At 42.7% G+C, this 21,835-nt stretch overlaps 2 protein-coding genes across 4 annotated transcripts in view; both read right to left on the reverse strand.

Moving 5' to 3' along the window:
* The window catches only part of LOC129811511 (consortin-like), a 35,511-nt gene extending 27,910 nt beyond the window's left edge, over positions 1–7,601 (reverse strand). For 2 of the 3 annotated variants that reach the window (XM_055862880.1, XM_055862879.1), the window contains exons 1-2: positions 7,428–7,601; positions 2,737–2,830 (exon numbers count right to left, since the gene is read on the reverse strand). In XM_055862880.1, the coding sequence (XP_055718855.1) occupies positions 2,737–2,830; positions 7,428–7,589 (256 nt within the window). In that variant the 5' untranslated portion in view covers positions 7,590–7,601. The remainder of the gene's footprint in view (positions 1–2,736; positions 2,831–7,427) is intronic. The other variant, XM_055862881.1, reaches the window with a different exon arrangement.
* Positions 7,602–7,854: 253 nt separating this feature from the next.
* On the reverse strand, positions 7,855–21,755 carry tfb2m (transcription factor B2, mitochondrial). The gene is made up of 10 exons (XM_055862882.1): positions 21,598–21,755; positions 20,596–20,888; positions 18,434–18,623; positions 16,849–16,940; positions 16,603–16,756; positions 11,558–11,706; positions 11,370–11,459; positions 11,105–11,164; positions 10,678–10,826; positions 7,855–10,471 (listed from the first exon to the last, which is right to left on the reverse strand). The coding sequence occupies exons 2-10, from the start codon at positions 20,848–20,850 to the stop codon at positions 10,282–10,284; spliced, it is 1,329 nt and encodes a 442-aa protein (XP_055718857.1). The 5' UTR covers positions 20,851–20,888; positions 21,598–21,755; the 3' UTR covers positions 7,855–10,281.
* Between the last annotated feature and the right edge of the window lie 80 nt (positions 21,756–21,835).

Here is a 21,835-nt window from a genome sequence, read left to right on the forward strand (position 1 = left end):
TGCTTGACATCATGATAAAATCAAAAGAAAGCAGCCAAGACCTCAGAAAATAAATTATAGACCTCCACAAGTCTGGTTCATCATTGAGAGCAATTTTCAAATGCCTGAAGGTGCCACGTTCATCTGTAGAAGCAATAGTATGCAAGTGTAAACACCATGGGACCACGCAGCCGTCATACCGCTCAGGAAGGAGACACGTTCTGTCTCTGAGAGATGAACGCACTTTGGTGCGAAAAGTGCAAATCAATCCCAGAACAACAGCAAAGGACCTTGTGAAGATGCTGGAGGAAGCAGGTACAAAAGTATCTATATCCACAGTAAAACAAGTCCTATATCGACAAAACCTGAAAGGTCGCTCAGCAAGGAAAAAGCCAGACTACGGTTTGCAACTGCACATGGGGACAAAGATCATACTTTTTGGAGAAATGTCCTCAGGTCTGATGAAACAAAAATAGAACTGTTTGGCCATAATGACCATCGTTATGTTTGGAGGAAAAAGGGGGAGACTTGCAAGCCGAAGAACACCATCCCAACCGTGTAGCACGGGGGTGGCAGCATCATGTTGTGGGGGTGCTTTGCTGGAGGAGGGACTGGTGCACTTCACAAAATAGATGTCATCATGAGGGAGGAAAATGATGTCGATATATTGAAGCAACATCTCAAGACATCAGTCCGGAAGTTAAAGCTTGGTCGCAAATGGGTCTTCCAAATGGACAATGACCCCAAGCATACTTCCAAAGTTGTGTCAAAATGGCTTAAGGACAACAAAGTCAAGGTATTTGAGTGGCCATCACAAAGCCCTGACCTCAATCCTATAGAAAATATGTGGTCAGAACTGAAAAAGCGTGTGTGAGCAAGGAGGCCTACAAACCTGACTCAGTTACACCAGCTGTCAGGAGGAATGGGCGAATATTCACCCAACGTATTGTGGGAAGTTTGTGGAAAGCTACCCAAAACTTTGACCCAAGTTAAACAATTTAAAGGCAATGCTCCAAATACTAATTGGGTGTATGTAAACTTCTGACCCACTGGGAATGTGATGAAATAAATAAAAGCTGAAATAAATCATTTTCTCTACTATTATTCTGACATTTCACATTCTTAAAATGAAGTGGTGATCCTAACTGACCTAAGACAGGGGATTTTTACTAGGATTAAATGTCAGGAATTGTGAAAAACTGAGTTTAAATGTATTTGGCTAAGGTGTTCGTAAACTTCCGACATCAACTGTATATAAAATAAATTGACCATATAAAATTATCATTGTAATTGTGCACACAATGATGTCAGACATGCACCTTCCCCAATACTCTGTTTCTGATGACTGGGATAAATGCAGGAGCAGATTTCAGGAGCAGGACAAGACACCCTCTTTGTGACTGATGACTGACATAAGGGCATGTATGTGATAGGACTATCTGGCTTATATGATTATGTCATAATGCACTAATGTCATAAAGTGCATTGTCTTAGTCCAAGTAAAGTGACACAGGATGGTCATAGTGCTTCATGACAGTGTCATAAATATAATTTAAAAAAATATGACTAAAGAATTCATTACAACAACAAAGGATTTAAGAAACAAACTTTCAAACAAAAGGAAACTTCTTTGCTGGGAAAAAACTAATTTGAATAAATGTGGGTTTTGACATTCTTATGTAGGTGTCATAACCAGCCATAAAATAACACAATATATGTCACAACTATATGTTGTGTGTAACTATATGGGTCATGACAGTCTTATGACCATATTATCACCGGTTATGACAAGTAATGTCAGCTGTTATGACATATTTTGACATGGTTAAAACCGTTTCATAACGTGTTAGGACACTGGCTGTCAAGTTTCTTTTCACTTGGATATTATGGAGATCAATGACAAAAAAAGTACAATTCAATCTATTTCAATCCCACTTGGTAACGCAACAAAATCTGAATAAAATTGACCTTCTATATATAATCCCAAAATGTTTATTCTGTTGTTGCTAGTGACATTTGCACACTTTCTCAAATGTATTTTACACTGGTGGAAACTCCCTCCAGCCAATGCTCCAGCAAATGCTCCAGCCAATATTCACACTAACACTATGCTTTTAAAATCAATGACCAGGAGAAAAGGGTGAAGAATCAGGACATAAGACAATATTTCAGCTCTCTCTCCCCCTGCCTCTCCTCCCCTAGACCTTTTCCAGAGAGCTCCTCTCTCCCTCTCCTCTCCTAGACCTTATCCAGAAAGCTCCTCTCTCCCTCTCCTCTCCTAGACCTTATCCAGAGAGCTCCTCTCTCTCCCCCTGCCTCTCCTCTCCTAGACCTTATCCAGAGGGCTCCTCTCTCTCCTCCTGCCTCTGCTAGACCTTATCCAGAGAGCTCCTCTCTCTCCCTCTGCCTCTCCTATAGACCTTATCCAGAGGGCTCCTCTCTACCCCTGCCTCCCGCTCTCACCCATGGGCTCGGCAGGTAGCCTAGTGGTTAGATCGTTGGGCCAGTAACCGAAAGGTTGCTGGATTGAATCCCCGAGCTGACAAGGTATACATCTGTTGTTCAGCCCCTGAGCAAGGCAGTTCCCCGGGTGCTGAAGACGTGGATGTCGATTAAGGCAGCCCCCCTCACCTCTCTAATTCAAAGGTGTCGGGTTAAATACAGAAGACTCATTTCAGTTGAAGGCATTCAGTTGTACAACTGACTAGGTCCCACCCTTCCTCTCCGTTCTTCCCTCCTTCACCTTCTCATCCTTACCCTCATCCATGGGGCTCCTCCTCCGTGACCTCTCAGCATGAAGGTCGGCCACTCCCCTTGCCACGCCTACAATAAACAGCCCTCTTCCTACTGACTAGAGAGAGATTGAGAGAGAGAAAAAGTTTATTTCCCTTTTGTTTATTGTCTATTCCACTTTCTTTGGCAATGTAAACATATGTTTCCAATGCCCTTTGAGAGGGGGGGGGGGGGGGGGGGGGGGGAGAAAGAAGGAGGGAGTAGTGAGTGAAGAGGCTTTCACTGTTCCACTGCCTTGCCTGTCCTGAGATACTGGGCTGTTTATAAGCCTTCCTCTAATCAGTTCAATTCTGTTTAAACTTTCACCACATTACAGCAGTAAAACAAGCTAAAATCCTCAAATCTGATCTTTTGACCCCTAAAACAAGAGAAAAGACTTCCTCCTAATGTACTACATGTTTTTATAGGAAGTATAAAAGTATCAAATGTAATCTCCTTCGTAGAAAGCTCTATTAAAACTCGGGGAGACATAACACAAACATTCATTCTGTTCTTACAAGGGCTGGTCAGAACTCCCTGGGTTGCTAAAAGCTGTCTGGATCTCGACCAATCAGATTGGAGACAGGGGAAGAAGGTCAGAGGTGAACAGATGTGAGTTGGTTAGAATAGGGGTGTGTTCAGAGCATTGCAAAAAGAAAATGAATAAAGCTGACATGATTCCCTGTTCTATCCAACAGATAGTCATGTCCCAATCCCAAATGGACCCCTACGCACATATGACAATCTGAGAGGATTTGATTGGCATAATCAATATGGTTTAACTTTCACTTAGCCTATCAGAAGGCAAGGCGTTATTACCAGTGTAAGTAAGGGAATAGAAAAGAGAGAACATGTCTAACGCAATTCCTGAGTAAACTGACGTATTCTTCCAGATCTGAAAACACTGAGAACTAGAGGTCGACAGATTAGGATTTTTCAACGGCGATACCGATTATTGGAGGACCAAAAAAAGCCGATACCGATTAAATCTGACGTTTTTTTGTTATGTATGTATATATATATATATATATAAAATAATGACAATTACAACGACACACTGAATGAACAACGAACACTTTTATTTTAACAATATAATACATCAATAAAATCAATTTAGTCTGAAATAAATAATGAAACATGTTCTATTTGATTTAAATAATTCAAAAACAATGTGTTGGAGAAGAAAGTAAAAGTGGAATATGTGCCATGTAAAAAAGCAAAAGTTTAAGTTCCTTGCTCAGAACATATGAAAGCTGGTGGTTCCTTTTAACACGAGTCCTCAATATTCCCAGGTAAGAAGTTTTAGGTTGTAGTTATTATAGGAATTATAGGACTATTTCTCTCTATACCATTTGTTTTTCATATACCTTTGACTATTGGATGTTCTTATAGGCACTTTAGAATTGCCAGTCTAATCTCGGGAGTTGATAGGCTTGAAGTCATAAACAGCGCTGTGCTTCAAGCATTGCTAAGAGCTGCTGGCAAACAGTATGAATGAATGCTTACGAGCCTGCTTCTGCCTACCACCGCTCAGTCACAATGCTATATCAAATCATAAACTTAATTAAAATATAATAATCACACAGAAACACGAGCCTTTGGTCATTGATATGGTCAAATTTGGAAACTTTCATTTAGAAAACAAAACGTTAATTCTTTCAGTGAAATATGGAACCATTATGTATTTTATCAAACGGGTGGCAACCCTAAGTCTAAATATTGCTGCTACATTGCACAACCTTCAATGTTATGTCAAATTAATTACGGTCTTTGTTAGGAAGAAATGGTCTTCACACAGTTCGCAACGAGCCAGGTGGCCCAAACTGTTGCATATACCCTGACTCTGCTTGCACTGAACGCAAGAGAAGTGACACAATTTCCCTAGTTAATATTGCCTGCTAACATTAATTTATTTTAAGTAAATACAGGTTTAAAAATATATGATTCTGTGTATTGATTTTAAGAAAGGCATTGATGTTTATGGTTAGGTACATTTGCGCAACGATTGTGCTTTTTTCGTGAATGTGCTTTTGTTAAATCATCACCCGTTTGGCAAAGTTGAAGTAGGCTGTGATTCGATGGTAAATTAACAGGCACCGCATTGATTATATGCAACGCAGGACAAGCTAGTTAACCTAGTAAAATCATAAATTATGTGTAGTTAACTAGTGATTATGTGAAGATTGATTGTTTTTATAAAGATAAGTTTTATGTTAGCTAGCAACTTACACCTTGGCTCCTTGCAGCCACAAGGTCATTTTGATGCTGCACTTGTGTAACAGGTGGTCAGCCTGCCACGCAGTCTCCTCGTAGATTGCAATGTAATCGGCGTCCAAAAAGGCCATGCCAATTAATCGGTCGACCTCTACTTAGAATACACTTCAGCATTAAAAATGCAGTTCGGAATAGTTTGTGCATATATTATGACAACATTTTGTGCTGTTTTTGTTCATTTTGGACTTCGGCTGTTCGGGCACACAACCTTTTTTTATCGAGGTAAATTGAAGTCGGTAGCCGAGGTCTACGTCCCCTCGTAAATGCCTGTTGTCGTTCCCCAAGAGACGACTCATCCTCATGCAAATTTTCTGATGTGAGAAATACTGCACCAAACATTCTAGTCTGATGCAAAATTGCTCAACTATGATCTCCTTGCCAAAAATATGTATTATAAGGGAGTATGCAAGCACACTAATTTGTTCGGTTAGGCGCCAACCAAACTGAAGCAGGCTAACGCCTATTCCCTTAAAAGACCTTCACTTGAAAAACGAGGGGGAAAAAGCGGGAATAGTACTGTTTGTCCATTTTGAGACGCCGTAGCCTGTATACACTTCTTCAAAATAGTCCGAATTAATCTAAATCAAGAAATCTGCAATTATTTTACAGCTAATTTCCTGCAATTCGAAACATCTTGCCATAGGGTGGAGAGAAATGTTTGCAATTTTTTACATGATATGAGTGAGACTAACAAAATCAATGCCCCCCCCCCCCGGCCGGTAATTCAACCATGATAAGTTTAGATAGCTGGCAGTTAAACATGTAGCTGACATGGGCTAATTGACTGACCATCAGTGACTGACAGAGAAAAACTGCTGATGCACAACCACATGTCTATATTGCACCTTGTCTATTCTACTATTCTAACTCGCAACAGTAAATTGAGACCCTTAGCTCCGGGAAAAAATTATCTGAGGGCATTCAAAGGGGGGGGGCCGCCAATTGCCCATCCATGTTCTAGAGGGTTAGGCCCGAAGAAATAGACTTCATAGAATGGACGTATTGTATGGAACATGCAGAATAACCTGAAGAGCAGGGCAGGTATGGTGGCTTTATGCAACGCCTACCTCTGAATGAATGGTGTTATTCGCAATACATCTCGAAGGGGAGTGTGTGTGTCTCAGCAGGGCATGTTGGCGCCAGCTGAACTTGGCCACTGTTAATGTTAACCCTCCTTGCTATCTCTCGTCCTCCCTATCCATCTACCCTTCTCTGTTACTCTTTGCTCCCGCTCTCGGTCTACCGCTTATTCTCTCTCTCTATCACCACATCATCCTTTGTCTCCGTTCTCTTCCAGGGGGTCCATAAATAATGAAGTACACACAGTTAGACAGCAGGAGAAAGTAGGTCAGCCCATCTCACGTGAGAGAAGGGTTAAAAACAATGTTTGGAACACACACACAATCGATCCAAAGCCAACTCAACTGACAAAAACACCCAAGTGGGGACATGCACAGGCTAGAACTTGCAATTAATTCACACACACGGGGAGTATAATCAATATTAACTAGCCTAACCGGAGTTGATTCTATGACTCAACCTGAAGATACAAGGGATTACACAACACACAGCAGCTACATAGAGGACTGTTCAGGTGACTCATCTGAATGTAATAAGACGCACTTCCATGTTCCCTCTACACAGATGCTCTATGTGTATCTGGGGGTCTACGTGAAGACAGTTATGTATTCCTCTCATAAAATGAACATACACTGGTCCTCACCCAGAGGACAGTAACAAGGGTCTTCTCTCTGACACATTCAAATCACTTAGCTAATGTTGTCGTGTACTAAACTGCCAGTTGCGGATGGTGACCAACATAATAATATCATGATGCATCATGTTTATTGTAGTCAGAACGGTCATCAGACTGGCGCACAATGTTCTAGAGTAGACAACCTAACAGTAGCCATAAGACTAGCTACAATACACAACTATTGGGGAAAAAACCTGCTTTACGGCAAGGGCTACAATGCAGACATTTTTTTCTTAATGCAGACAATTGTCCTGACAATGCTAGCAAATTTTAGGTAATGTCGTGATTAGTTTTCTTCACTGGCTTGTCAATGGGTTTACTTGGCTAGTTAGCATAACAAGCTAACCTTAGTTAGCCTACCTATAACGGTCTACGTTGCTTGAAGCTAACGCTACTGTACCTACTACTATACACATTGCTAGCTATTAAGGTCCCGTGTTATTGCAAATTTCTATATGAATTAATAATATATAGAATACTTGAGTACGTATGTTATGTTTAACACACGGTTGGATCATGTTAGCTGTGACCTAGCTACATAAACATGTCTGGCTGTCAAGCTAGCGCTTGTCAGGTTACGGTGCTCTTTGATACAAGTCGTTGTCTCATAAAACACGGCCATAACTAATGGTAGCTAGCTACTTACGATTGAATGAAATTCGTGTCTTGTATCCAGTATGCAGGGTGCTGAACCAAACATTGACACTGATATTTGTTTTCCGGTATCTTCCCGACACCTATCCGGAAAAATCACAATCCGACGCTTTTCCATCGGTGGACAGCTTTTGCAGTGGCTTGGCGCCATCATGCGGTCATACAGCGTAGCTACAAATACGACTAATGTAAGGGCAGGTCAAATTTCCTTCCCTCATTTTTTTAGATAGTTAGGTTTTTCTAGAGGGAAACATGTTTATTGCGGGGATAAACAGTTTGTAAAAAATAGTGACAATACTAGTTGTTTCTGAACAACATTGTCGACCAACAATGCACAGACTCCCACAGTCATGATTTGCAACACACAATGTACACCAATTAATGCATACATTTGAAATAAATTACGTTTGAAACAGTCGACCAGTATAAATCAAAACATTTATTTTGATAATTACATTTCCTCCAATGGTTATAGCATGAAACGATTCAATAGGCTTTTTGATGTACTCCAATCACAAAATCACTATCTTTATCCAGCTGGAATGCTAAGGCATATGTTGACAATCAGTGAATACAGAATGGCACGGACTGACCATGCGTGATTGAACATGGTCAGATATTTTAGTACTTACCATTTAGAAGAAGTCCTAATACCCCAAACTGTACATATAATTGAATGAACTGTCAATACATGTAGACATGGTATGCATGTACACTAAAAAGTTATACCTATACACAAAACAATTAAAGAAGTAGAAACCTATCACATATGATTGCCTGGAAACCTGACGTTGAATTGCATTGAATTTTATGTCTGGCAGAAACTAGTGTTTGAATCAGGAACTTTCTCTCATTACCTCTACAAGCCAGAATGTTGAATAAAATGTTATTTGAATGTACTTTTCTGGTTGTCCATGCGGTTGGCCCTTTTGCAGGTAGGAATGTGAGACAGTATATCCACAGGAAAGTATAATTCCATTAACTTTTCAAAGTGCTGCTATTGCTTTCAGATTTAGATCTGAAGCATGCATGCTTGCCAAGCTCGTGCACGAGCCACGTGAATGCTCGTGCACGGCTTCACGTGGCTCGTGCACGGCTTCACGTGGCTCGTGCACGGCTTCACGTGGCTCGTGCACGGCTTCACGTGGCTCGGCAACGGCTTCAGGTGATATAAATCTGAACGCTCTACCAGTGCTTTGAAAAGTTGATGTAATTTCACTTTCCTGTGGATATATTGTCTCACATTCCTACCTCCAAAAGGACCAACCTGTAAAGCACTTTAAAATATTTTATTCAACATTCTGGCTTGTAGATGTCATGCGAGGAAACTTTCGTGATTCAAAATGCTCATTTCTGCCCGATGTAGTATTCAATATCAGGTTTTCAGGAAACAAATACACTGCTCAAAAAAATAAAGGGAACACTTAAACAACACAATGTAACTCCAAGTCAATCACACTTCTGTGAAATCAAACTGTCCACTTAGGAAGCAACACTGATTGGCAATACATTTCACATGCTGTTGTGCAAATGGAGTAGACAAAAGGTGGAAATTATAGGCAATTAGCAAGACACCCCCAAAAAAGGAGTGATTCTGCAGGTGGTGACCACAGACCACTTCTCAGTTCCTATGCTTCCTGGCTGATGTTTTGGTCACTTTTGAATGCTGGCGGTGCTCTCACTCTAGTGGTAGCATGAGACGGAGTCTACAACCCACACAAGTGGCTCAGGTAGTGCAGTTCATCCAGGATGGCACATCAATGCGAGCTGTGGCAAAAAGGTTTGCTGTGTCTGTCAGCGTAGTGTCCAGAGCATGGAGGCGCTACCGGGAGACAGGCCAGTACATCAGGTGACGTGGAGGAGGCCGTAGGAGGGCAACAATCCAGCAGCAGGACCGCTACCTCCGCCTTTGTGCAAGGAGGTGCACTGCGAGAGCCCTGCAAAATGACCTCCAGCGGGCCACAAATGTGCATGTACTGGCCTGTCTCCTGGTAGCGCCTCCATGCTCTGGACACTACGCTGACAGACACAGCAAACCTTTTTGCCACAGCTCGCATTGATGGGCCATCCTGGATGAACTGCACTACCTGAGCCACTTGTGTGGGTTGTAGACTCCGTCTCATGCTACCACTAGTGAGAGCACCGCCAGCATTCAAAAGTGACCAAAACATCAGCCAGGAAGCGTAGGAACTGAGAAGTGGTCTGTGGTCACCACCTGCAGAATCACTCCTTTATTGGGGGTGTCTTGCTAATTTCCTATAATTTCCACCTTTTGTCTATTCCATTTGCACAACAGCATGTGAAATTTATTGTCAATCAGTGTTGCTTCCTAAGTGGACAGTTTGATTTCACAGAAGTGTGATTGACTTGGAGTTACATTGTGTTGTTTAAGTGTTCCCTTTATTTTTTTGAGCAGTGTACTAGTATGACCCAGTTAGTTGCATGTGCTGTGTTAGCAAAAAGCCTACAGTATTAATAACCCATGAATGAGTGACAGAATGTGATTGAATGGTTTAAATACATCTTGACTCATTATAACCTTGCCAATAAAGTAACCATTCTGCTGCTCCCCGTACCCAACCGTAGAGAAAACGTCCTATGAGGGTAGGATCGGCAGCCTTTCACCAGTCAACTCTTTGGCTCGACTGGACAGCACTCACGTAGAGCTCAGTCCAAACACTGTTGCCCCTTTTTAAAAGATCACATACCAAACTCATCAGCTCAGGACCACCCTAAACCATGACGGTGGGAGTGGTTCAACAGTCCAAGAACTTGGGGGTTTAGGGTTATCTAGAATTGCAGCCTGGCTGCACTACCCCTCCAATCCTAGTGGTGGCGCTGTGTGTCTATATCCATCCCTCCTTCTGGGTGTTCTCCAATACCTCCTCATACAGCCAGCTCTGGGTGAACTCCTGGGACTTCTCCACCAGTTCAAACAGCTGTTTGTACTCCTCTGGGTAGACATGGCCCGTCAGTACATCCTCCTGCATCCCCATCTCCTTCAGCAGCTTAGGACCACTGTCTGGACTCCACATACTGGGAGAGAGAATGAGGGTGAGAGGCAGAGACGGAGAAACAGAGCAGACTAAATTATCAATGTGGCCAACAAGGATCATATTTAAGTTTGTACAGCACTCACTTGAAACAGTCTGTACAAGATAATGTGTGTGTGTGTGTGTGTGTGTGTGTGTGTGTGTGTGTGTGTGTGTGTGTGTGTGTGTGTGCGCGCAAGTTCCACTCACTTGAGCCGGTCTACTAGCCGTGCCTTCCTCTTGGCCAAACATTGTTTGACCATCATAACCAGGGTGGCTGCATTGGAGGGGGTCAGCGAGGTGGAGAACAGGTCCTTGCGAGGTGTGATTCGCACCAGACACAGGTTGTCATTAGGAAGCTGGAGGGGGAAACGACAGGCTTCAGACCTTGTGTCTATTTTCGAATGGTTGTAGCTAGGCCGGTACAGCATGCTTTATAGAAGAGACTAACTCAATAGCAACGATCATAAAATGTAAAACGCACAGAAGAGCAGAATTAGCACTTCAAATCAAATATTTATAACAAGTCTCCAATATGCAGTACATGACATATTGTCTTTCACTGTATATTCAAACACAGGAGGATCTGACAAAGTGAATGTTCCATTATGATGCTGGTAGAACAGTGCATCCTTACGCTGCTCTTTGGAATGGCCAGCTTGTACTTAGAAGAAGTCACAAATGATGCCCACGGCTCCTGAAAGAGAACACACAGAGAAGAGCATCTGTTAGAAGAGACACTGTCAAAGCTCTGTGACATCTGCTCTCACCGCTTTTTTTTTCCATTCCTCCAGTTCTACCTTTACTAACTCACATACACCCTAATCTTCCCACCAGGTATATCAACTTGTCTCCCCCTCCCGCTTATTTCCAGTCCTCCAGTTATAGCCCTTCCCTCTCACCTTGTGTAGCAGTTCGATGTGGCATGCCATCTGCCATAAAGCTCCAAACGCTCTGTAGTTCAACATGTCCCCTGGCTTAGCCATTAGTTTCTATGGGAGAGAAAGAACAAAACCCATCCACACCATTGTTAAAACACCACTGCATTGGCACTCAGTGAGTCTCTGTGTGTGTGTGTGTGTGCACTCACCAGGTATTCCTTCTCGCTGATGAACATGGTGAGCTCTACTCGTCCGTAACGGTAGATAGAGAGCCGATCAAACAGAACATACAGCAGCTTCCACAGCTGACTCCTCTCAATGCGCTGGGGCAATATACCAACCACCTTCACTGGAACCTCTACACACACACAGAGTTAACACAGAAAAACAGGATAGTTTGTTCTATTGTGGTCAGCACCTTTTCACCAGGTCAAATTCCTGGTATAGATTAGGGATGCAACGGTACAGTACGTTATCGAACCGTTCAGTATGCCCCCTACGGTTCAATACGCACACATGAACCGTGGAATTATGGTATGCCTGTTCTTTTCCAAAACTTGCTTATTGCGCTGCAGACTACACGTGCCGCTTGGGGCCGTTAGGGGGCTCCTGAGGGCTGACCAACTTTACTCCACAACAATGTCTCAATGTGGCAACCGCAGTGACCGCAACCCCCTCCCCCTTAACCTATTTAATCCCATCAGTCACAATAGTGACCGTAAAAAACGTTTTCAGTTAAAAGGCTCTAAAACTTTTACTGAATGATGTAACAATGCATTTCCAGCAAATATTGAAATAATAAAGGGTCTCAATGAAAGATGTGCAGTGTCACATGACCAGAGCTGTTTACTTCCTGGTTGCACCATGAGAAGAGGATGGCTGCATCAAAGCTCCCTAACAAAAGGTTAGTAAAGTATGTTAACATAAAGATGATGTGTACCAAAAATCTTTGTCTAGTATTGATATATGCATTTGCAATTACTCAACTTTGTTCAGTGTGGTCATAGAATGTGTAAACATGTTGACGGCAACAATAGTGACCGGCGGGATAACACAGTGCATCCAGGTATACACATACTGATACACATAGTTCTTGTTTTACCTAACTTTCTACTCTGTTCTTTCTTGTAGTTTCACTTTGAGTCAAGTTCTGGATATGTTGGATCTAGGTGACTGCCCAGACAAGGCATGCAACATTGCAGTTATCCCTCAAAATGAGAGAGATGCTGTCCTGAGTGATTGCGATAGCGATGGGTCAGATATGGACAATGGACAGGCCATTTGCCAGCCAGGCTGTTGAATGCATATGCTGAACCTATGCAAACAGATCATGACAGGAACAACGTTATCAGTGATGACCTACACCCCCCCCCCCCCCCCCCCTCCATTGTTGATAATGAAGAGCCAAGGACCTCTTCCCGCCAGAGGGTCCAGTCAAAAGAGCAATGGGCCTCTACAAGTCATAGGGGTCAGCCAGAACAGCCAAGGGAAAAGCTGCAGGTGGTCAAAAATAAAGATTTGAGTGTTCAAACGATCTAAGAGGCCTGCCACCGATGTGATTCCAAAACACAATAGTATACAGCCCAAATATGCAAAAAGTTTGGCACGAAACCACTGAGCCACGGAAGGAGATCTTTACTGGCTGCTACTGTTGAAGACCAGGCAAGATATGACAAAGCTTCTCACTGGCCAATCAACACGATGCACCGGTTCCAGAGATGTCGTCATTGTGACAAACGTACTACCTATGCATGTGAGAAATGCAAAGCGCCACTACACATTGAGTGCTTCAAGATATACCATGGACAGTAGAAAAGGAGATAAGAGCAAATGAAAAAGGGCTGAAAAAGACAAAAGAAAAATAGAAACGTCGATAAAGGGTGAGGAGAAGCAGTACAACGGACTCTAAGAAAAGAAAAGTCGACGAAAAAGACAATCAAAATGACTGAAATGTTTTTGGAAAAGGTCAATTAATTCAAGACGCTATGACAGTAGGTCTGACTGATCACAGTTTAAAATAGTGATGCACAAACTAATCTTGCACTTGGTTCTGAAGCCTACCTCCATGATATATATATATAATACATATATAAGCACTCATTGTGCAGTGGTGCTTTTTATATATATATATATATAATTGTATTTTGTTCAGTGTAGGCCTCTACTTGAATGCATATTCTACAGGCTACCTCTATCCTAAATGTTACCTTTATGTTCAGTGGGAATGAATCACATGACTGCTTTACAGGTGTTAGTGAATGTTGCACTAAAAATGTCACAATGAATATTGCACTAAAGTACAAGTTCAAAAGTTACAATATTAATGTTTTAATACATGTTACAATAAAGTAACAATGTTGAAATACATTGATGCTTGTTGTTTTTTTGTCTTTGCTCTCAGTATTCATATTGTGTTGTATAAGGGTTTTTGATGTGTAAAATAATCACACTAGAATGTGACGGGGCATTCTAGTGGCAATGCTGGGGACAGCCAGTGACAGAGTTTTAAATGTGTTAATAACTGGGTTGGCATATATAAGAACTTTGATAACTGCATAGGAGAAGTATGCTAATTCAGTATACGTAACATTATCCCACTGGTCACAATTGTAACCGACCATGAAACACACTTTTTCACCTACTTTTCCATAAAAAAATGTTTTTTAAATGATTGAATACTTCAAAGGGTTACTAATGACACTTGATTTGGATATTTTCATGTCTGGGAAAAATTCGGGATTAAATTGGTTAAACAACCAACGGACGATTTGCAATGACGTCTCAGTACGAAATCTCCCTAAAGGGGCCCCACGAGGAGAGGGGAAACTAAAAACAAGTATTCTCTCAGCTCCAACGTGACAATGGCGAGAGCTAGCAAGACCGAGAGAAGCTCATTTTTAGAGGGACCGCCGTCTTTCAAATCTGCAGCGTTCAATACTGTAATGAAACAGGTCTCGAACCCTCGACCTTCTAGCCCAAAGTCCAGCGCGCTATCGACTGTGACGCAAAAATATGCTCCAACCGGCAGAGTCGATTTTCACGCTTATAAACCCAGGGACGTTACAATACGATGCCGAGGGTAAGAAGACCGTAAACAAACAAAGCACAGTCTTCAAGCATTGCTTTGCCACTGTCGGCTACTTGAGTGGAAACACTTCTAACATGTGTCATTTACGTCGCCATCCATCACCCGGCCGTATCCCTTGCAGGTGGCGCTGGAGCAAGGAGAGTCCACTCGTTAGCGACAACACAATCTCTCACTGATGCCTTCCAATAACAATTTGCGACAAATTCAGAAACTACGAATTAACGAAAGCAGTGGGAGTATTCATAGTCAAAGATTTGCAGCCCTATTCGGTGGTTGACTCGGATTTCGTCACCTGATTTTTTTTTTTTGCCGTGTTACAATTTCCCCTCCCGCACACATTTCAGCAGCAAAGTAATTCCCAAACGCTATGAAACATCAGAGAGAAATTGAAAAGGAATTGACACAGACACCCGATCTAGCTCTCTCCACTGATAGTTGGACATCCAGAGCAACGCAAAGCTACCCCTCTCTGACAATTCACTATGTACTGGAAGCTACCGCTCTGACAATTCACTATGTACTGGAAGCTACCCCTCTCTGACGGTTCACTATGTACTGGAAGCTACCCCTCTCTGTCGGTTCACTATGTACTGGAAGCTACCTCTCTCTGTCGGTTCACTATGTACTGGAAGCTACCTCTCTCTGTCGGTTCACTATGTACTGGAAGCTACCTCTCTCTGTCGGTTCACTATGTACTGGAAGCTACCTCTCTCTGACGGTTCACTATGTACTGGAAGCTACCTCTGACGGTTCACTGTGTACTGGAAGCTACCTCTCTCTGACCGTTCACTGTGTACTGGAAGCTACCTCTCTCTGACCGTTCACTGTGTACTGGAAGCTACCTCTGACGGTTCACTATGTACTGGAAGCTACCTCTCTCTGACGGTTCACTATGTACTGGAAGCTACCTCTCTCTGACGGTTCACTATGTACTGGAAGCTACCCCTCTCTGACGGTTCACTATGTACTGGAAGCTACCCCTCTCTGACGGTTCACTGTGTACTGGAAGCTACCCCTCTCTGACGGTTCACTGTGTACTGGAAGCTACCCCTCTCTGACGGTTCACTGTGTACTGGAAGCTACCCCTCTCTGACGGTTCACTATGTACTGGAAGCTACCTCTCTGTCGGTTCACTATGTACTGGATTGGGAGATGAAGAGCTACAGGTTGTCAAAGCTAAGAAGCATTTTTAATTAGAACTTTTTTTCTCCCCTTGAATTCATACAGTGGAGACAGAAACCAGGCTTAGTCAGTCATGCGGCAATTTTCCGAATGGAAAGTTTGATTTGTCTTTAGGCAAAATAAAGAGTACATTGTTTAAAGGGTGATGTGTTCCCATTTTTTGCTTAAATATAAATGATATCGAAACCGTACCGTTGCCCACAAAGCGTGATACAGTGATCCCTCGCCACTTCGCGGTTCACTTATCGCGGATTCGCTATTTCGCGGATTTTCATAATGCATTTTTTTTTTTTTTTTTGGTGCATTGTGCTCTGCATTCTGATTCGCTAAAAACTCACTCCCGCTTCTTGTATCAAAACATGCTACGAATTGTGCTATCATTTTGTCGTCTCGTGCAGTTATGTGTACGTACATAAAACAGCTTGGCAAATTTACATTAAGTTGGCCAAATTATCTTGTAATTTCGAACATCTCCTAAACCCATAATGGCCACTGAACTTAAGCGAGTAGCTGAGGAATGGGACCCTTTGATGAGCCGTTCATTACAGTTCTCCAACGTAATCGATGGTGGCATGTCGGTGTACAAGGATCTTTTTGCAAAGAAGAAAAAAGAGCGACAACAGCTGCCTATCACTATGTTCTTCTCCCGAACAAACACACCTGCACCGCGGGCTTCAGAAGAAGAGAACACTGCAGAGCGCAGTCAGGATGCAGCGGCCCAGTCTGAAGAGCAGTGAAACGGCCTACACGTGAGTCACTGTATTTGTATACATGTAATAGTTGCTAATTGTAAAAAAAAAAAAATAATTATATTTCGCGGATTTCACTTATCGCGGGTCATTTTCGGAACGTAACCCCCGCGATAAACGAGGGATTACTGTACATACCGAACCGTGGGCCCACTGTACCGTTGCATCCCTAGTATAGATGTACTTGGTGAATCTGATAATGTGTCTTTGTATGTCTTTTTCCTGTGTGTCTCACCATCGGTCCAGTTTGCCTCTGATATGCCCAGGTCAGTGAATAGTTTGTCAGAGTACATGGCCGGAGGTCTCATGCTGCCTCTGCCCATAGGGTCCAGCTTGAAGAAATCACAGTGGACCACCTCCAGCTGACCATCCAGAAGACACTCCAAAGCCTACACACACACCAGAATGTTGGTACACTGAATGTGTAGACATGTAACTCTCCTACTGAAAACGACCCTGGCCCAAGGCTGGGTAGACTCACCTGTAGGTCAGGTAGGAAGCACTTGTCTCCCTCTAGCGTCACCACTCTCTGAGCTCCAGCATTCAGCAGAGTCCTAGTCAACACCCCTGGGCCTGAGAGACACACACACATTCTAATGAACACTCCCATTGTTACTGACCACACACACAAACCTCTCCCATTGTTACTGACCACACACACAAACCTCTCCCATTGTTACTGACCACACACACAAACCTCTCCCATTGTTACTGACAACACACATAAACCTCTCCCATTGTTACTGACCACACACACAAACCTCTCCCATTGTTACTGACCACACACACAAACCTCTCCCATTGTTACTGACAACACACACAAACCTCTCCCATTGTTACTGACCACACACACAAACCTCTCCCATTGTTACTGACAACACACATAAACCTCTCCCATTGTTACTGACCACACACACAAACCTCTCCCATTGTTACTGACAACACACACAAACCTCTCCCATTGTTACTGACAACACACATAAACCTGTCCCATTGTTACTGACAACACACACAAACCTCTCCCATTGTTACTGACAACACACATAAACCTCTCCCATTGTTACTGACAACACACACAAACCTCTCCCATTGTTACTGACCACACACAAACCTCTCCCATTGTTACTGACCACACACACAAACCTCTCCCATTGTTACTGACCACACACACAAACCTCTCCCATTGTTACTGACCACACACACAAACCTCTCCCATTGTTACTGACCACACACACAAACCTCTCGCATTGTTACTGACAACACACACAAACCTCTCCCATTGTTACTGACAACACACACAAACCTCTCCCATTGTTACTGACCACACACACAAACCTCTCCCATTGTTACTGACCACACACACAAACCTCTCCCATTGTTACTGACCACACACACAAACCTCTCCCATTGTTACTGACAACACACACAAACCTCTCCCATTGTTACTGACAACACACACAAACCTCTCCCATTGTTACTGACAACACACACAAACATCTCCCATTGTTACTGACAACACACACAAACCTCTCCCATTGTTACTGACAACACACACAAACCTCTCCCATTGTTACTGACCACACACACAAACCTCTCCCATTGTTACTGACCACACACACAAACCTCTCCCATTGTTACTGACCACACACACAAACCTCTCCCATTGTTACTGACAACACACACAAACCTCTCCCATTGTTACTGACAACACACACAAACCTCTCCCATTGTTACTGACAACACAAGCCTGCTGCTGCTCTGTGTTCTTATCTATGCATATAGTCACTTTAATAACTCTCCCTACATGTACATATTACCTTGACTAACCGGTGCCCCCGCACATTGACTCTGTACCGGTACCCCCCCCCCTGTATATAGCCTCGCTACTGTTATTTTACTGCTCTTTACTTTTGTTAAATAAATAAAAGTTAGGTATTTTTCTTAACTGCATTGTTGGTTAAGGGCTTGTAAGTAAGCGTTTCACTGTAAGGTTGTATTCGGTGCACGAGACAACAAAAATTTGATTTTAAGTCCCAAATGACATAGAACACAGACGCTGCACGTACCTGGATTACATTCAAATATAGCGGCCTTGCTGTCCTCCAGGTCAGGTCCTAAGTGGTGAATGACCAGTTTGGCCAGGGCTGGGTCTATGATGAACCTTCTGATGGTTCTACAGAGCTGAGCCCTCTGAGTGTTCTCCTCTACGCCCCCTAGGTCCAGGAAGTCATACCTGCCCAGCGGGCGACTCTGGTCCTAAACACACACGTTAACAAACATTATCCTTTCATCTTCCCTGCTTCAATGAACACGCCCCCCTCTACCTTCATCGCTCCCTCCGGCCTCAACCCAGGACTGGCCACCACTGGCGTAATGCAGTTTCTCTGGACCCCCGTAAGGTCGCTGTTTGCCCCCACCCAAATAAAAATTTGAACATGTCAGCCACTCAAAGTATTAACTATACTGCTCACTGTCCGTGGTACCCAAATTGACATGTCTATGCGGCTGCATGTCTATTGAATTAATGATAGGCTTTCTGTGGTGCCAGGGTATGTCTAGCCTTGCTTTAGCTAACGGATAAATGTTTCTTGGTAGGCCTATTTGGTTGCCATTTTCTCAAGCTAAGCATTACATTTCACAAATCTATACATAGGTGTAGCAATGCTGACATTTTTTGACTGCTGGCAATAATGTATTTACTTGTTCAGTAATTAAAAAGTTGGAAATTCAAACATTGCAGATTGTACCTGAACCTGCATGACATGAGCTGTCCTCGTGCGCTCTCCCAGCTTGGATAGAAAGTTGTGTGTAAAACCAGTCTATTAATGTCAAATAATACAGCCAGTCCACCCTCAAAACACTAGTTTACTAGGGATTGTTTCGTTATGCAGTGTATCCTACCATCTATTGCTTTATACAGTATTTAGTAACTATTCATAAAAATGTAATATCATAACCTAACGAGGGGGAAAAAGGAGTCGGCTCATGGATTAATTCAGCCACTATTTATTGTTGAACTCAGCGGGTTTTGTCTGACTAATAGCCTACACAAATGGGCTGCAATATTCAAGATACATATAATTAAATCCAATTTGAGACTCGCCTGAAGTCCTTTGTGTGCAAATGTTTTTACCACAACCTGTAGGTTGAGGTTGCTGGCCCAACTGTTTTCTATACCGAGTACTGTAAACTCGGGCACTTATGTCCATTGCTCTGCGCACTATTTCAACTCAGTCTTGAATGATGCATGCCAAGATATACCAGAGATAAGGGACTGTTGATATTGCAACCACACAACTCAAACTGAGAATTGTTATCCACTAAAGATGATAATCTGTTTGCATCAGCCGATTTATTGGCTGTCCAGTATCCAGACGACCTGTCCCCAGAGCATCATATACAGTTAATCTTGTTCAATAACGTGCTGAGGCCAGCAATTAAATAGAATGAGAGGCTCAATGAAAGATGCTTCATATACAGCAGTTCTGCAACACCACTCTTCTGTTTCCCTGATGCTGCACAGCCACAAAATTACCACAGCCACAAAGCCAAAATTGTCTCTCATAAATATTCATGAATTTTTATTTATTTTTGGTCTTGATTTAGGTTAAGCATAAGGTTAGCAGTGTGTTTAAGTTTAAAATCCAATTTCAAGTAGAGAAATTGTAGAAATCTGCAGGCTTAATGTCTTGGCAACTAGTGACTACCGGTTTTGCCCCTAGAGGTCATACGTAGAACCACATCTGGATTGTGAACTCAAATCACTTTAAAATGTAAAATAAATCAAAATAAAGACATTTTAAACATTAAGAGAAATTGTACATTTGTCACATCCCTAGTAAGTAGCATTAGGCTCTCGGTCTGACGTGCTTTTGAACACCTGAGTAAGCACCACTCATTGCACTGGCGCCGTCGTAGCCTTGACCACTGCATATGTTCACCGATATACTCATACTTCCAATCAGTTGCATTTTTTCATTTCTCAAGACCTGAGGCACTTTTTCAGTCACATTCCTATAGCCCAAGAAACACGTTGCTTCCTAGTAGATACCGAAAATAAAAAGGTTTACATGGGCCCCCAGAGCTCGAGCACAACTGTTGTGCAAAACCAATAAGACATTGTTAACAAACACAAACCCAGTAGCTTTCCCACAGTTTTGGAGCAACTGTTTTGCTGTTGTTATGGATACATTGTTACTTGTCCATAAAACACCACCGGTATCTCTACCTGGACAGAGACAGCCACAGCAGACAGGTTCCTGTGGGTTGGGGCTGAAGAGGGGGATGCCCGGTCTGTTCTAGCCTGTTGGGGCTGTGGCCGGCCGGGGCCCGAGGAAAGCGAGTCCAGACTGAAGGGCCGTCTCTGGAGCAGGACCCTGGGGCTACAGGGAGAGGCAGGCTGCTTCAGGGTGGGCCTAGCCCTGGGGTGGCAACATGCAGACCGCACCGCTACCACAAACAGTTTACTTGCCTGAGTGGACATGGCGGACAGATGGCAAGAGGAGAGATGATGGTCACAACCTGTCAATGATGAAGAAGAGGCAGAGGTTTAGAAGAACTCTGAATAAGTGTCTATGGTTAACACTACATATTATTCTGGATGCAATAGTTTGGTTAGACACCACTCAATGAGAACTTAGTTTACGAGTAGTGTCTATAGTTTACTAGAAGAAAAAACATGATAGACACAGTTGATGGGGACCAGCGTACAGTCAACAAAAACATGTCCTTGAAATACGACACTTTACAGAATCTAAATAACGTTAGCTAGTTTACACTCAAGCCCGACACCACGTGTCTTGACATTATTTCTCAACGTTAAATTATGTTTATATACTTGGTGATGTTGAGTGAATAATTTGACTTATCGTCAAATCGGATCGATAACTTTGGAAGTAAAGTAATCTAGCTAAGTTACTAACGTTATATCAAAAGCTGAGGTAGCCAGCTAGCTAGGTAGTTAGCTACCTATATAAAATGTTAGGTACCTAGCTACATTAGATACCAACCTAAACGTGTATTTTAAAGTTATTCTGCCAAACAATTTTGGATATGGCTTTCGGTCTGGATAGTTATCTAGCTTACATGCCTTGTACTATGGAAAATGCTCTGCAACGCTACGTTTAGCAAATAAGCTAGCTAGCTACAATGCTAGCTGGCTAACAGAGATATATCTGGCAAGCTGATCATCAACAGCAAGTATGATACATTGCGTCAAAACTGGGCTTACTTTATCTCAGATATATCGTCGTTTGTCCTGATGTTGATCTTATTTTAATCTAAAGACAGCTTACATCTCCCAGAATGTTGTAAAAATGCAGTGACATTGAACATGTTGACCCTCGTTGATTTCACAACGCACATATTACAGTGATGGTTTTACGTCACTAGCAAGCGACGACGCAAAATAAGAGATTGACAGCACAGAGAGCCAATCTTAATCAAAACTTTGTATAACCACGCCTACT

The sequence above is a fragment of the Salvelinus fontinalis genome, chromosome 15, assembly GCF_029448725.1.
Source record: "Salvelinus fontinalis isolate EN_2023a chromosome 15, ASM2944872v1, whole genome shotgun sequence".
In the NCBI taxonomy this organism is placed as follows: Eukaryota; Metazoa; Chordata; class Actinopteri; order Salmoniformes; family Salmonidae; genus Salvelinus; species Salvelinus fontinalis.